The sequence below is a fragment of the Balaenoptera acutorostrata genome, chromosome 15, assembly GCF_949987535.1.
Source record: "Balaenoptera acutorostrata chromosome 15, mBalAcu1.1, whole genome shotgun sequence".
NCBI lineage: Eukaryota > Metazoa > Chordata > Mammalia > Artiodactyla > Balaenopteridae > Balaenoptera > Balaenoptera acutorostrata.
This window is the reverse complement of record NC_080078.1, coordinates 88,205,674-88,222,276: the sequence shown is the minus strand read 5'-3', so window position 1 is coordinate 88,222,276 and position 16,603 is coordinate 88,205,674. Positions and strand designations below refer to the sequence as shown.

Sequence of the window (16,603 nt, the reverse complement as noted above, 5' to 3'; positions counted from 1 at the left end):
AGAACTGCATGTGCATCCACAATTATGTAAAAATAAAAAGATTTCTTAAAAAGACATTTCTTCCAATGAGACCCTATGGGAAGCACATTTAAGAGTCAATGGAGTGGTGACACTTGGGTAGCTGGTTCAAGTTTGTACAAAGCCTGGCCCTCCTGCTTCCTGCCCACCCCGGGGCCTGAGATACCTCTGTGGACCCCAGGCCCCAGTGGGCACCAGGTCACAATCCTCTTGAGCCTCCTCACATCTCTTTTCAGTTGGACCCTTCCTCTCGGGAACCCTAATTTTGGTTCCACTTTCTGGTGAACTTGAAATCAATGAAACTCCATTTCTTTATGGAAAACATCCCTATTACAGATGCATAATTCTTATAAATTATTATGAATCTAAACTCATGAGCTCAGAGTCAATTTCAAAGCCAGCGAGAGAGGCCTTGCTGGAAACGACCGCTCACTTAAGACCCGTTTTGCGGCACGGGGACGCACACCAGCTGCCCTCCCATCACAACAGAGGGAGCGCGTGGAAAGAGCGAACGTGCTTGTCCCGTGTGCAAAACACTGTCGCCCCTGCAGACGCAGCGTCTGCCCGGGGGTGTGGGATGGTCCCCTCAAGGGGGTGGGCAAGGCAGATTCAGGGGACACAGTACAGGGTGGGTGTCAAGGCGGGCTCTGCAGAAATGGCAGAGTTTGGAAAGGCAGGGGTGACGTGTACACGGGGAGCAAGCGGCGGGGCACCCACCCGAGCAAAGCTCCCGCGGTGAGACATTCAAAGGGGGGCCAGCGGGCATGCTTCCCCCTCTGCTCTCATCTGGAGCGTCGCATGGAGTCTCCAAGGGGCTTGGTGGCCCCTGGCCAGTTCCATCCAGGCTGTGGGACAATGACCAGGAGAGGACAGATGCTCCCGGGGTGGGGTGGGGGGGGGACTGCTGCTGTGCCCACCAGCTTCAGGGGGCCCCGCCTGGGTGGGGACCCGGCACGGCAGCCGCTACCCACACGTGGCTAATTCTGTTAAAAACAAGGAGAAATTCAGCTTCCCAGTTGTAGCGGCCACAGTTGTGTGGGAGCCCATGCAACTCGGCAAAGCCAGAGAGGATTTCATAAAACTGAGGGGCCTGGGGCTGGGAGAAGGACGTGGGGTGACGTGGGATCGGCCTGGGATCCGGCCCCGGTTGGCTTGCTGATGTCCTCACGTGAACTTCCCAAACCTTAGAAGGTCCCTATCCAGCTGAGTCAATACTGAACATGCATTCCCATTTGTTTTCCATCAGAACGTGCATCTGAAACCCTTCATTAGCCTATCATTCCAGAAAATAATGACTAACTTCTGGCGGTAGTTTTTCCTTATCCCACAAAGGCACTGTGTAAAACCCTTCCGTTATTGTAATTTACTGGTGTAAGGGAAGAAACTGGAGAGACTATTTCCAAGTCCCCGGGAGTCTCCTGCCTCAAGGATGCAGTGCCCGCTTTGTCTGGACGTCAGGGTGAGCGAGGGCATCAAGCCGGGTCCAACGGGGCACCGTGCAGCTCCATCCCTGGCTTTGCACAAAGAGGCAGCGTCACCGTTCCCCTCTGAGGGTTGTTCCAGGAACAGAGGTGGAGCTGCGGGCCCCCAGGGGCTCCGAAAGTCACCCAACATTTAGTGCAAAAGGTCCCAGAAAGGCTCGAAGTGTCTGGGGAATCAGGGCCAGGCAGGGCCAACACCAGCCCTCAGCCTGCCCAGGCCACACCCAGCTATCCGAGGATGCTCCTATCAGGATTTCGAGGGCGATACAAAGTAATGTGCTGCTTTTATTAACCTAACGAGTAAAGTCAGTTGCGCATTTGGGAAAACTGTCTCTATCGATCTGTTTGAAAATAAGATGCGGGAGGCTTGATTTGTGACACCCAGGCCACTTTACAGAGCGTCCTGGATCCTGGGGAGAGAGGACCTGCCGCTTCTGTTAACAAGAAAGCCCCCTCCCCAAGCCTGACACTCACTCCCCACCCTGATCCTTAAAGAGCTGGCTGTTGGCGGCCCGCATCTGTTTTCTTTGGCTGCTTGTAGCTAATTTGGCCACCTGCCGCCTGCCCCTGCCCCTCAGGGGCCTGCAGGGCGCAGCTGCCCAAGGTTCCTGCAGAAATAATGTCATATCCCGTTCCCTTTGCTGACACCAGGCTGGCCCGAGCGTCCCGATTCTGAGAGACAATCAATCATAAACGCAATCCACCTTGTTGCAGCAGCAGCCCCGAGACGGAGCTAGGACAGCCGCCTCCAGTGGAGAAGGGTCGATAAATGTTTCTTTTCGCGGACCCCACCTCCTCCCAAGCCAGACGCCCACTGACCCCTCCTCAGAGGCCCGGGAAGCTGGCCTCAGGTTGCCCGGCACCGCAGACCTTCCCCAGAGCCAGGAAGGGGCAGCCTCTAAGATGCAGGACACCCGGTTACATTGGACGTTCAGATCAACAAGCAATACCCTTTACTCTAAGTATGTTCCCGATACTCCTGCATAAAAATGATCCCTTGTTTCTCTGAAGTTCAAATGTAACCCGAGTCCTGTATTTTAGCGGCAACTTCCGGCAGCCCCAGCAGGGACCTCAGCAGTGGTGCTTGACTCAGCTCCCACTCGACCCGAGCTGAGCAGCTGTCCCAAGGACAACCCCCGCCCCCAGTCAGGAGACAGCGGGGTTGTGCTTCTCAAACTTCAGCCAGTGCAGAATCACCTGGGAGCTCGGCTGCTGGCCCCGGGGCCGCATCTGCAGAGTCTGAATCAGCAGGTGCGGCCACAAGCGATGCATTTGTAACGTGTTCCCAGCTGATGCTGCAGGGCCCTGAGCGGGGGTCCCAGCATCGGCTGGGGCTTCCCCCCACATCCACACCAAGGGGCCGGGGCTGCTTCCTCCACCTCCCCAGGCTTTGAGTCTAAAGGGGAGAGGGGGGTGCCCACTTCTTGGTCGTTATGTCATCCAGAGGCCAGATGCTATAAAGTGGTCGTTATCATTTATGCTGGACAGGAGCCCATGGGAAGACAGGCTCTGGGTCAGTTCTGAGGGGAACCAAGGCCTCAGGCACTCGGCTCACCTCCTCGGGCTGGGGAGTCGGCCCTCTCACGGGCTTCCTGTTGTGCCTGGAATCAAACCCCAAGTGTGCCCAGGAGGCCTCAGGTGGCCGGCCTCCTCTCTGACCTGCCCCAGGACCTTTGCACATGCTCTTTCCACCCCCAGGTTCCCTCCCAGCCCTTCTCTCAGTGCCGTTCCTTATCACGCATCAGCTCTTGGCCCACAGGGCGCCTCCGCAGAGGGACCTTCCCTGATCTGCAGCCGCCCCCATGACTCTCAGTGCCCCATGGGTTTCCTTCTGAGCCTAATCATCACTGCAATAGCTTCATTCCCTTGTGTTAGCTCTTTTGTCTGTGCCCCCTCTGGACCGTGAGGTCTGTGGAGCAGGGACCCCGCTCCCTAGTGCATGCAGTAGGTACTCGTAAACACCCGCTAAAATAAACGCATCGGCGATGAGTCCCACGGTGCCACCGCGGCGGCAGGGGCTGCATGGCCCTCCCCAGGAGTGGGGCCCCTGCCTGCCCTTGGGGCCCGGGGCTCACCTGGCTTGGAGCCTTCATCCACGGAGCCGTTGTACAGCTGGCTGAGGAACTCGGGGCGGTTGTCGTTCATGTCAATGACGTAGATGTACAGATCGATGGGGTTCTCCACCTTGTTGCCATTCATGTCCACGGCGTGGGCTCGGAGCTGGAAAGCAGCACACGCCGTCAGGGGGCCGCCCAGCGGGGACACACCTGACTGGCCGCCTCAGAACAGCCGAAAGCAGGTTCCTTGGACCCACAGCACTGGGACGGTGGTGACATAACAGCTCCGGGCCCCCCAAGGGGCAGCCTGGGGACACGTCATGAGCCTCGGCTCTCTGTGGAAATGGGGAAGGGTCCTGGGAGGGCAAAACCGGGTGTCCCATGGGAGCTTGAAACTGCCCCGAGGGCCCACGCCGAAGCCACCCAGGACCCACTCAGACCGTCCCCACACCATTGACCGTGAGGGCTCACGTCCACCTAGAGTAGCTACTGAAAGGCCACTTGTGCCAACCAGGGCTGGGGGCTTAGACTCCTACCGCTGAGCGGTCAGGCCTGGGAGAGAGAGACACATGGGGGCCTTGAGCTTGGGCGTCCACTGTGAGGCCACCCTGCTGCCCATTCGCACCCCAGCTTATCTGTTCTTGGGGCAGCAAAGAGGAAACGGGTCCAGGGGCCCTGGGGTGGAAGCCCCCCACTCTGCTGGGGAAGGGGCTCCAGGGAACTCCATCTGGGAACGACTTCAAGGTACAAAGGGAAGATACCCTCAACTCGGGCTGGAGGGTCCAGAGGGGCTGCTCAGACTCACCCCTTCACTTTTGGATTTTTTTTCTTTTATTCATTCATGCACTCATTAATTCATTCCCTCAGTCAATATCTATCGAGGGCCCATCTGTGCCAGGCACCGGGCTGCACCCTAGACTATGGCTCAGTGAAACACGGGGCTGCCCTGGGGCTTCTCGTGTAGAAGGGAGACGGACCCTGAGAAGGAAAGGAAGCAATACAGGACGCGTGTGACCACAGCGACCCACTGGGGTGGGGAGGAGGCCAGGCAGGCCTCTCAGAGGAGATGACGTTGGAGCTGAGCCCTGGACAAGGGGCCAGGAGGACAGCAAGCGTGGAGGCCTCCGTGGGGCACGCAGAGTGGCTGAGCCCTGCAGAGAGCAGCGGGGGTTGGAGTGGGACCACTGGGGACCTGGGATTTAGACGGGACCAAGTCTCGGAAAGTGGAAGGGACCTGCCTGGGGTCTCTCCAGGCCAGAGCTGTGACTGTCACACAGCCGTGTCCCGGACCCCATCTCTCTGTGGAAATCACGTTACCCTCCAAGCCGGACACACTGGACCTCAGGGTCTTTACACCAAGACAGCACCACGCCAAGGGTGCCCAGAAGAGCCTGTGCTCCAGGCCTCTGGGGGGAGGGGTCTCTGAGCGGTGGCCCCACCCACAGTCGTCCACGCTCCCCCGCCCCCCCCCTCGTGCCATGCACCCTGCGCTCTGCCAGCCTCAGGGGAGAGGCAGCGGTGCCCATCCTTGCCTGGAGGGGCCTCGTGCTAACTGCAGCACGCCAGCCCCAGCCCGACACCCCTGGGTGGAATGTTACCCTTGAAACAGTGTGTTTAGAGGGGAGCTCAAGGCTGGCTTCACAGACCAGGTGATCTGAGTCATCAGAAGGAGACAAAGGAGCGCTGATTCCCGGGACCCGCAGCCCGCTAAGTGGTACGGCTGCCCCCTTGCAGGTTGGCTTGAAGTACCGTGTTTAAGCATCTCAGGATGCTGTGCGGTTGTTTCCACTAGCCACCGCCCCGGCCGCCGTCAGTCCCCAGTTCCCGGAGCCCCGGTCTGCACATGCCCTGCTGCGGAAGTCCTTCCCACGGGCCACCAGGCCATCCTTCCTCTTGTCAAGTGCAGCCCGGCAATAAGGCACTGAGCCAAAGGTTGAGGAGACTTTAAAAAGAGTAATTCTGAGCTAAAATTAAAGTTATCTTCTAACTAAAGTGACACTGCCGCTTGGGCCGCTATCTTTTTTTTTTTTTTTTTAATTAATTTATGGTTGTGTTGGGTCTTCGTTTCTGTGCGAGGGCTTCCTCCAGTTGTGGCAAGTGGGGTCCACTCTTCATCGCGGTGCGCAGGCCTCTCACTATCGCGGCCTCTCTTGTTGGGGAGCACAGGCTCCAGACGCGCAGGCTCAGCAATTGTGGCTCACGGGCCTAGTCGCTCCACGGCATGTGGGATCTTCCCAGACCAGGGCTCGAACCCGTGTCCCCTGCATTGGCAGGCAGATTCTCAACCACTGCGCCACCAGGGAAGCCCCTGGGCCGCTATCTTTAGCAGCAGGAGCAGCCCGAGTGGAGCTAATGACAGAAGGTGGCTGGTGGGGTTCTCCTCGCCCACCGCCCCCAAGTTTAAATAACATTCGATAGTGTCCGTTGGAAATCTCTAAGAGCCCCCCCAGCCCCGTCCATCTCTCAGGCTGTGCACGCAGCTGCCGGTTGGGGGACGGGGGTCTGTCTTGGTGGCGGAGACAAAAAAGGTCCTGCGACTTGCAAATCTGAGCACCGCATGCCAAGTGAATTTCCTGTGATGCACTGTGGGCGCCTGCGGACCGTGCGCGGGACCCCGTTCTCTCCCCTTCCAGGTGCTCGCTCTTCGCGTCTTAATCGTGAGCCATTGGTTTCTTCCTGGGGCACGGGACCCGGAACATTCTATGTGGGCCCTGGAAGTGGCCTCACGTGGACTCTGGAGACTGTCTTCCATCACCAGCAGCCTCTGGCTCTCGCTGTGCCCTGGCTCGGGCTGGGGGTGCCCCCAGAACGCTACACGCACTGCCTTACCTCACTGCTCCCAAGAACCCATGAGCTGGGTGCTGTCTGATCCCCATTTTAGAGATGGGGAAACGGAGGCTCGGGAAGATGAGCGACCTTGCCCAAGATGACGGTATGTGGGCGAACCCAACAGCAAGCCTCCTTAAGGGGCCCTGAAGAACCTTCTGGGGAGGCACCTTGCGGGGCAGGGACAGCCCGTCTGCCTCATGTTTGCGGGCCTCCACGCGGTCGTCTCACTGTGACCCGTGTCCACGGTTCACCAGCTCCCTCTCAGGTGGGAGAGGTCATCCCATCCCCTCCACAGCCAAAGGTGTCGGTGGAACTTGGGTCGGGGGGAGCAGAGAGGATTCCAGAAGGGCCCCAAGGATGTGGGGCACTGGTCCCAGGAGTGAGGGCAACGGGGCTCACCCCGCAATCAGGTCACGTCATGTGGCGGGATTGGCCTTAGTGGCAGGGAGACTGTCTGGGTGGACAGAGGTAGCCTCGTGGCCTCTAAAATCAGAGCACTTTCCCTGGCCAGCAGCAGGCGAGAGAGTCAGAGACTTGCGGTGCCGTCAGGAGGTGGGAGCAGCCCCTGGCCAACAGCCGCAAGGAACTGGGGGCCTGTCTGTCTGCCTCCAGCTCTCCGCCTCCGTCTCTCAGTCAGCACGGACTCGTTGGCAGGCGAGAGGAGCTGATCTTGACCTTGAGCCATGCCATGAGCACTGTGGTGGCAGCACACAGCCCCCGTGGGGCGCCAACAGTCATGCTGAGTCGGTGTATCTCCTGCCACGCGGCTGGCTGAACACGAGTTGGCTGGATTGTCTCGCTGGGTCTGTGCACGTGGCGGCTAACGGTGGGCCGGGAACTCCGGAGACCCCAGACCACTGTCAGTCGGGTCTCCTTTCCCCAGACCTGGCTCCTGCCTTCACAGCAGCGGGTCTGGGGGTGTGCCGAAGGGGGCCCAGGGAGGCGTGTGGTGTCCTCGGCATCAAGCAGCTCTTGGGGTGCCCGGGGCTGGGGGTCCTCAGGAATGGATGGTAACACTGGGTGTAGCTCTGGGCCGTTTGCACCGAGGCGCAGATGGGGGCCCGGAGGCCCAGACAACCACAGGTGGGGTCCTCAAGCTTCGGCCTTCCTGTCGATCCCACCTCAAAGGGGGCCACGAGCCTCACGGCCTTGTGTGACCCGCACAGTCACATGGGCCCTGTGTTCAGAAGGGCCTGCGTGTGGTTTAATGCTCTGCCGTCACTGTCTTAAAATCCTTAGTAAGCTCGGAGGGGCCCCCGTTTCATTTTGTGTTGGACCCGGAAATTCTGCAGCCGTCCTGAACATAGGGAAGTAATCGGCTGAGAGAGGAAACCCTCGTGGCTCAGAGGGGACTGCCCACCCCCCAGGGTGGGCTCTCCCAGGTGCACCTGCTTCTGACGGGATATCAGGGGTCCCTCAGGGGAGGCCACCGTTGCCAATGACAGAATCAACCTCCTCCCACCCACTCCCTCCCTTCTGCGAATGGGTTGTGAGTGCCCCCCAAGGGCTGGGCTCTGGTCTCGGGCCAGCGGATGTGGTGTGGACAGGCCTGATGGCTCCCGGCCCACACGGAGCCTTCCTTCTGGTCCAGGAGGTGGACAATTAACCCAAAACAAATAGCCAGCAAACACGAGGAGCAGCAGAGTCTGGCCACACTTAGCCCCTCGGGCTGAAGCCGAGCGAGGTTAGAGCCGGTCAGCAGGATGACACGGGCAGACGGCTGTGAAGTCCATCCTCTCATGTGAAGGTCTCTGTTTGTAAATTACAATCCAGGAACTGGGAGTTCCGACGTCTTGACGATAACCCCAAAGGCAGCCTTACCAGGGGCTGGGCTCCGTCCTAAATGCGTCACGTGTGGTCACCCGTGAGTCCTCGGAACGACACGCTGATGCAGCCTGGCCGTCCGCCCCCTTCGCAGGAGAGCGCACTGAGGCCGGAGAGGTTAAGTGCCCAGGTCTCACCTGCTGGGGGCGGGGCTCCAGCCCGTGTGACCCCCGCAGGTGCAGACCCTCATCCTGCAAACAAGGATGCAGAGCCCGGAGAGGGGCCTGGCACCAGGGCGGAGGGCGTGAGCGCTGAGGCTTCCGCCTTGCTCCAGGGCCACTCCCATGGGCCACCAGGCTGTGAGGCCAAGGAGGAAAGGGGTGGACAGCCCCTTTCAGCTGAACCCCGAAGTCTCCGCTTTCTCCTCCTTTCTCCCTCTCCACGCACAGCTCTGAGATGGCAACAGCAGTGCTGGCTTCAGAGCTGCCTTTCCGCCCTCAGAGAGGCAGGGACAGAAGGGCTGCAGGATGCATGTCCGGCAATCAGAGAGGCCGGGGGTGGCACAGCTGCCTCTCGACCGCCCCCCGACCATCAGAGCTCCTGGCAGGTCACGTGGATCCACGTCTTCCAGGTGGATCCAGTTCCACCAGTCACTCCCCCAGTGTGTCCCAGACCCTCCCAGCATCACCCGGGAACGTGCTACCAGTGCAAATTCTCGGCCCACCCAGCCCCATGAAAGAGACACTCTGGGGTGGTGCCCCGCACGCGCCTGGGCTTTTCTGATACAGACTTGGGTTTGCCCTCCCCCTGCTTAGGGACCCGAGGCCATGGACACTCACGTGGTAGGAGGCTCGCTCCTCCCGGTCCATGGGCCGTGTGACGTACATCCGGCCAGACATGGAGTCGATGCTGAAGACCTCCACCGGGGGCTGGTCGGCGCCCACGCCCGTGATGCTGTACCGGATGGGGATGTCGCTGTCTTTGTCGGACCGGATCTGGAAGGAGGAGCAGACGGAGGGGAGGGTCAGGCTGCAGTGTGAGCAGGGCCACGTTTACCCCACCTGCCGGCCACACACGTGGCCTCTCCCAGGTGCCTCTGGGGCCACAGCCAATGCTTCGTCCACTCTGGGGACCGGAAGGGCAGGCAGAGGCCAGGGGTTTACTGAGGGCCACCACTGCACGTCCGGTGGCCCACCAGGTGACAGGGGAGGACAGGACACAATATTCCAAGAGGAAAGGGTGTGCAGCGAGCATGGCAGAGCCATTTATACCGACGGGAGAGCCTGCAAATGATGGTTTGAAGTGGCTGAGGAGCCAGTGCAAACACCCAGCACATCAAACCTCGCCAAAGACGGGGGCAAGGGAACGACACGCTCCACGGAGGTCTGAGGGAAAAAGGTCGGGGCCCAAAACACTTGTGCCCCCGAGCTGTCACCCGCGTAGGAGGGAACAGACATTTCTGGATGCGCAAAGATGCAGAAAATGTCCTATGTTCTTGCTCCTTTGACAGAGGCCCTGAGAGGTGGGTCACAGCAAGGATCTCAAGAACAGAGGCTGCGACAGAAATGGCCCACGACCAGTATTTAGACACAGAAACTTAACTCTGAAAATTGTTGTCAATGTGGTTTTATGGAGCTGAGTACAAGCACAAAAAGTTTGTTTTTTTTTTAATAACAGAAACTGTATATTGTTGAAAAAACAATTTAATAATGCTTATCTGGGTCCCAAATCCAAAGTAAGTTAGCAAAGCCTGAGAGTTGGGGGAAGAAACGGAAAGAACAGAGAAAAATGCACGATTCTGTGTTTTATGTGGGGTGGGGTGGGGCTACACAGAAACAACATGTCACTTCTGACCAGATCATTAGACAAACATACGTCTTTGGGAAACAGAACGGACACCAGCAGAATTAAATATAAGACGTACGTCTTTCATTCAGATGAAGCAAAGACTCTTGTCACATAAGGGGTAATTAATAATCATGGACACTGTGAAAGACTTGTCTGAAAGTGCGAAATTGTAAATAAGCCACAAGGATGTGAAAGGAATAACTGATGGGGTCAAATTAAGATTAGCATAAAACTCTGAATACACCTTTAGAAAATACAACTTTTAAAAATCAAAGCCCAGGGGACCATGGCAACATTTTATAATAAAATGTACCACAACGAAAACCTCAAAAAACTGCACAAAGAAAAATTGATCAGGACATTTTATTGCAATTAAAATTTAATGATAATTTTAAAGAGACATTTTAGAAAACATTCTGAAGTAACCACAGGTTAAGGAATCAAAACTACATTTAGAGGTGATTTAAAAATGGTTATAACAAGGAGACAATTACACAGTGAAACCCAAGGAATTTGGCCAGAGATTGAATCAAAGCAAACCCTTAACTTCAAATGTTTTCATCATTAAAGTAGAATTACAGTGAATGAACTGAGCATTTAGCTCCAGAAGGAAAGGAATGACAAAGCAGGATGCGGCAAACACCCAAGTAACTGATTAAGACGAACGCAGAAATTTCTAAATCTGAAAACAGAAAAACTGGAAGAATTGATAAACAGATTCAAGAGCTGTACTTCAGAGAAAAATCCACAAGAAAATAGATGTACCTTTGGCAAATTTAAGAGAAAAAAATAAGACTTAAAAAAACATTTTATTCTTTATATTTTATGTTAGCCAAGTTGAAAATCTTGACAAAACTGTTTATTTTTTGAGAAAATATAAAATTTCAAACTCAGCTAGAAAGAAGAGCAAACGTGAAGAGACCACTATTTCTTTAGAAAATTCCTCTGCAAAGGGCTCCAGGGTCAGGTGAGCTTACCTAGGAGGTGTTTGAAAGTTTTCCAGAGCAGAGGACACAAGAGAAAAAGCAATCCCCCTGGTTTTACAAATCCTCCTTGGATACCATTCTCCTCCTGAGAGCACAAAGTAAGGTAACTGCAAACCAATCCCACACACAGATGGAGATGTTACGGTCAGAACAGAAATACCAGCAGGTGGGGTTCAACCTGCACTAGAGCCGCCATCATCACATCCAAACGGGAAGGCTCAGGTGTGACCCGAGAGTGAGTCCTTGTTAGAAGCTCCAGCAGAGCAAACCTCCAAAGAGCCTGCATGGTCCTCACTGTTTCTGCTACACTTTTGTAAACAGTCAGGCCACGTTAAATGATACCAGATTTATTTTGCAAACAAATCGGTCTTACCATGATTACCTTTGGTAGAAATGTGGGTGATTGTAGAGAGAAAAATTAGGTTTTGGTAGAAAGCTGTGCCTTGAGATTCTAGTCCTGTTTGTTGTCTTTGAGGCTTTATTTTCTACCTGTAACTGGACTGGATCCGCATTCTTCTAGTTTCCTCAAATATCTGGCCGTGCTTCTCCAAACCAACGTTTCTAATGTTCTCCTGCCCGCCCCCGCCCCCCCCTTTGTTTTTTGGTCACGCCTCACAGCATGCAAGATCTTGGTTCTCCAACCAGGGATCGAACCCACGCCCTTGGCAGTGAAAGCGCTGAGTCTTAACCACTGGACCACCAGGGAAGCCCCTTCTCCTGCCTTTCTGACTTGGAATCACTAAGAACAAAACTGCCCTTTCCCCAAAGCCCTGCAAACTAAGGCTGGATGACTGGCTTTGAACTTCAGAGAAGCCCCCGAAACAGCTCATGTACCGACAGCCTGCCTGCCTGTTGCCATGCCGACGTTCAGAAAGTTCCCTGGAACATGCAATGACCTCATCAGAGGCAACCAGACTGCAGAAGATGCTGTGAGATCACCATCCAGAAATCTTCTCGACTGGCTGCCCCCAGGACTCAGAAACGGGTTTAGAGCCTGTTCCAACCATTAACTTTGTTTTTCTTTTCCTTCCATGGAAATGCCTCATATTATACACCTGATGGTTTGCATCCTGTAGAGCCATCCTGCAACCCTGCCTCCTGAAATGAGACTACTGCTAACTGAACTGAGAGATGGGTTCAGGGAGACGGAGCAACCCGCCAGCCCGGCTGCTAGGCCGCGATACTGCTTGGGGGAGCATCAAAGGCGGGGAGGAAGGTTAGCGAGACGCCACCCCCAAATATGCCGCAGGGTGTAGTGACTGTTTTCAGCTGCAGGCCCTTGAGAACCAGCAGGTGCAGGAGGGGTTTTCTCTGAGCTCCCTCATCCGCCTGGAGACAGAGACTCAAAGAGGCTCAGGTGTCACAGATCCCCTCCCTGCAGGGTGGGGTTAGCACCTGAGGAAGATTACTGCCTCTAGTCTTGGAAGGGGGGCTAGAAGAGACCAGCACACCCAGGCAGACCTGTCACACGACCACACCTCCCATTCCTCCTCCAAGGGTCCATCATCTTTCCTACAAGTCACTTCCTTTCCCCTGAGAGGCCTACATTCCCCTCCCCTTTTCCTCTTAAACCTGAATTCTCAGCCATCTTGGGGAGCTACTCCTTTTTCCCTGGGTCCCCCATGTATATATGACGCACTCATGTTAATAAACTTCTGCTTCTTGTTCTCTTGTTAATCTTTTATTATGGGGGTCTCAGCCAGGAACTCAGAAGGGGAGAGAGAAACTTACTTTTCCTCCCCCTACACGCCTAAGTGGGATTTATCTCAGAAACTAAGGGTGGCTTTTTCTCGGGCAACTTATTTCTGTAGCACAATAATCATCACAGGATGGTCTCCACGGAGGCGCCACAGAGATCTGATAATGAACATCCTTTCCAGCTGAACCTGGACCATAAGGACAAGCCATCCCCCAGAAAACGCCACTTCCGAGAAAATTCGGTCCAGTAGAGGACACCTTTCCTAAACCAGCATTTACTTCTAACACACCAGAGTCGACCCGCCCAGGGCACGAGCGTGGGGGCAGGGACCCCAGCCGCCCCGACGGCGACATTGGCCTCTTACCTCCTTCGCGACAGGACGGGGAAGAGCAAATATCAGGAACCGACGGTCCTAAGGAGGCGACGCTTTCATGCCACAGGTATCACGGAGGTCAGCGCGACCTGGGCGGCTGGGGGGCCGACGGGGGCCTCCGAGAGGAGCCGCGCCCATGCACATGCGCATGCACACACGCACGCGCACGCACGCACACGCACGCGCACGCACTGTCCGTGACGGGCGCCTTCGCTCCGGCTTCCCCATCTCCGCCGTCCTCCCTCTCCTACCATCACGTCCGGTTCTCCCGTTCCTTGCCTGCCCTGAGCAAGACCACTGAGAATGGCCGGGCGGGACGCCCCCCACGCCCCCCTGGGCCGGGGCACCGCCCGCCTTCTGCCTGGATTGAGGGGGGCGTGGGAGCCCCTACGGCCCTGCAGAGATTGGGGGCACGGGGGACACATCCTGCCCACCCAGTGTGCTTCCCCACCCCGCCCTCTCCGGGCCAGGCTGCCCGTCCTTCACGGGGAAGTTAATGATGAAACGGACGAAAAGAACCCGCCACACATTTCAAGATTTTATTTTTTGTAAATAAATCTCATTACATCCTGACCGTCGAGCCGCGTTCGCTTAATTCTCCAGGTGCCGTTTGGCGGCGCCTTCTGAAATATGCACAGGATGCTCTGAATTCTCCCACAGTTTACCGTATTAAGAAGAAATACTGTGCAGATGAATTCACCAGATCAGGGGAGAGCAGTTTCCCCTTGATTTGTGTCTGGAAAATGAGAAAAACATCACAGCAGCGTCCGGAAGGACCGTGAATAAAGAGTGGAGGCGGGCATTTCCATCACCCATCTCACTTTTATGACACCACCGAGAATTATGCTCTTTTGCATTTGTTACTAAAGGACAGAACAGATGGTAAAAGGTTAGTTTAAAGTGATGTCGACATTAAAATAACGTATGGTGCCTGGCCATTGTGTTCGCCCAGGGACCTCGCTCGGAGGGCTGGATCCGTCCTTAGGAAAGGATGGATGAAATGCAGGATTCTGGCAGAATCTCCCCCAAGGAGAAGGTATTTGCGTAATTTCGAATAAACTTGAAACTTGGAGAAAAGTCACCATGTGTGGTTTTGAATTGCAAACGCCTTGGAGGTTTATTCCCAAAGAATTGAAGGGGAGGAGAATCCCACTGGACCTGCAGAGAAAAACCTGCCTCAGGACAGGCAGAGACCCAGTCAGCCCAGGGGACACGGTCAGTGCAGGCTGGGCCCCTGGCGTTTCAACAATGTCTTCACGTGGCCCGCGTGGCCTGTGCTGTGTGCCAGGCCCCATCGCGCTGGACAGACACAGCCCTGCCCTCACGCGGTTCACGGACCAGAGCAATTAGACCTGAAACAGTGACAGCCTCTCAGTGCAGTATAAAGTGATAATTATAAAATGGGGGAAGAACAGGGTCTGTGAGAGATGCTGATGGAAGGACTTGGGGGGCAAAGAGAATTTTCAAGAATGTCCAGTTAAAATTGAGTGTTTGGTCTTGTCCACCACGGTACATGATTCCTGGACATGCATGTACATACACATACACAGAAACACGCATACGCACATACAACAGACATGTAAACACACACGCATACACACACCTGCACACATACCTATAAGCATACACACGTGTGCACATGCGTGCACACGACTGGATCTCCCCTCCTAAGTCTCTTGGAAGGCGATGGCTATTCTGCACCTTAATGCTCTAAGTCTCTTGGAAGGCGATGGCTATTCTGCATCTTAATGGCTTTGCCACGCCACTAATAAGGCCTCCGTGACCCTGTCCCCATGTTTTAAAAGATGCTCTCAAAACCCTTCGGATCAAGTTCTTCCACAAGGATGTAATTCTTCGGTGAAGTATTGTAGCGCTTTCTCCTTGTATGATATTAAACCCAGAGATTGTCCCAGGAAAACAGGTTGCAGACTCTCATTTTTGTTACGTCTTGGGAGTTTTGAGCTGCCTGCAGCAGAGGGAGAAGCTCTGAGTCGTGGCAGCAGACGCTTTGCCCCCACCCACCCCGGGCTGGCCAGGACGCAGGCAGGCAAATCTACACTTGGCTGTGACTGCGGCCGGCCAGGAGGCTGCGGCCAATTTTCCTTTACAATCCGACTCTCACCAGAGCCAGAGTTAAGAGCACTCTTTCACCTTAAATGTATTTGCAGCTTCCCCGCGGCCTCCGCTGGTCCTCATGGCCCTCCCGTTGGCCCGCGACGCTGGGGCTTCTAGATTTTCATGCTGACAGAGAATCAGGGTTTTCTCAGGTTTTGTGTCCGTCATCCTGTCTGCTCTGCAGGGATGGCTCGCCTGTACCCCCGCCCCCCCACTGTTAAGCACTAACGCTGCCCCACACCCTAGGAACACAAACATGCTGTCTGTCCCCACGGATGGCAGGTGCAGGCCTGGCACGGTGAACAGAGTAGGTGCTCAATCTCCCTCTTCACACAGGAGAACTATCTTCTCTGAGCCCCGAGGGAGGAGGCGGAGGAGAGGGGGAGCCCCGAGGGGGCTGCAGGTGGTCAAAGATCCCAGGTGGGAGGGAGACGGTCCACCCAGCCCTGTGGCTACTGTCTGGGGGCAAATAAACAGCCGGGAACTAGGGAGGGGGGACAGAAGAGAGGTGGTCACCCCTCCCCAGGTGAAAACCCGGAGCAAAAGAAGGAGGAGGGGGGACCCCCCCCGGGTGCCTGCAGAGGCTTCTGGGGGCCCTGGGGGGCTGGGGGAGGGAGTCAGAAGGGTTCTGCTCTAGAGACTCAGCGGGAACCTGAGGGGTGTCGTGTCACCTGGCCCCCCGGCCTCTGACAGGAGAGGAAGGAGGGGTGGGGAGGGGCCGGCCCCCGGGAGGGGAGGGCTGATGGGACCCACAGCAGGACGGCCCATCCTCAGCCTGCTTTTCACTGTGTTTATCTTGGACTTCTTTGCCCAAATTAGGGTTTCCCTCCTTACGTGTCCTTATTATGCCTCGAAAGCCTGAAGCTGGCACCGAGCTCCCCTGTGAAGAGGAGGGTTCCAGGAATCTCCACCCCACACCCCTGCAACCCTCAAGGGACAATGAAAGAAGAGTCCCAGAATGTCGGCCCCACTGACGATCCGGTCCAGCCCCTTCTGCAGATAGGGAGACTGAGGCGCAGAGAGGCTAAGCGTGGACGAAGGTTTCACAAGTAGTCCAGGATCAAGGGCAGAGTTCCCAGGTCTTGTCTCGGTCATGCTGCCTTCCTAGGAAGCTTCGAAGAGCAGAAAGGGAGGCTAAGGAAGCTGTGCCCACTTGTGCAGATGGGAGACTGGGCCCAGGAGGTCTCTGTGTCGCCCCAGGCTCACTCGACCCCTGACGGGAATCTCAGACCCCGGGCGTCGCTCTCATTCCAGCTGGTTTTACAAATACACAGGGATTGCTGAAGTTCCGTGCTTTAAAAAGTCACCGTGGCTCTAAGGCCCAGGACTAGAACGTCACTTTAATTGCTTTTGAAAGTGATCATCAAATTGTAACCGAATCCTACGTGACGCAGCAAAGTTTAATTTAAAAGCCCTTTGCCATGGCGCTGGGC

General features: G+C 55.8%; 1 protein-coding gene across 2 annotated transcripts in view; it reads right to left on the bottom strand.

Moving 5' to 3' along the window:
• CDH4 (cadherin 4) overlaps positions 1–16,603 on the bottom strand; it is a 576,830-nt gene that overhangs the window by 68,306 nt on the left and 491,921 nt on the right. For both annotated transcript variants that reach the window (XM_057530175.1, XM_057530176.1), the window contains 2 exons: positions 8,989–9,144; positions 3,575–3,719 (listed from right to left, as the gene is read on the bottom strand). In XM_057530175.1, the coding sequence (XP_057386158.1) occupies positions 3,575–3,719; positions 8,989–9,144 (301 nt within the window). The remainder of the gene's footprint in view (positions 1–3,574; positions 3,720–8,988; positions 9,145–16,603) is intronic.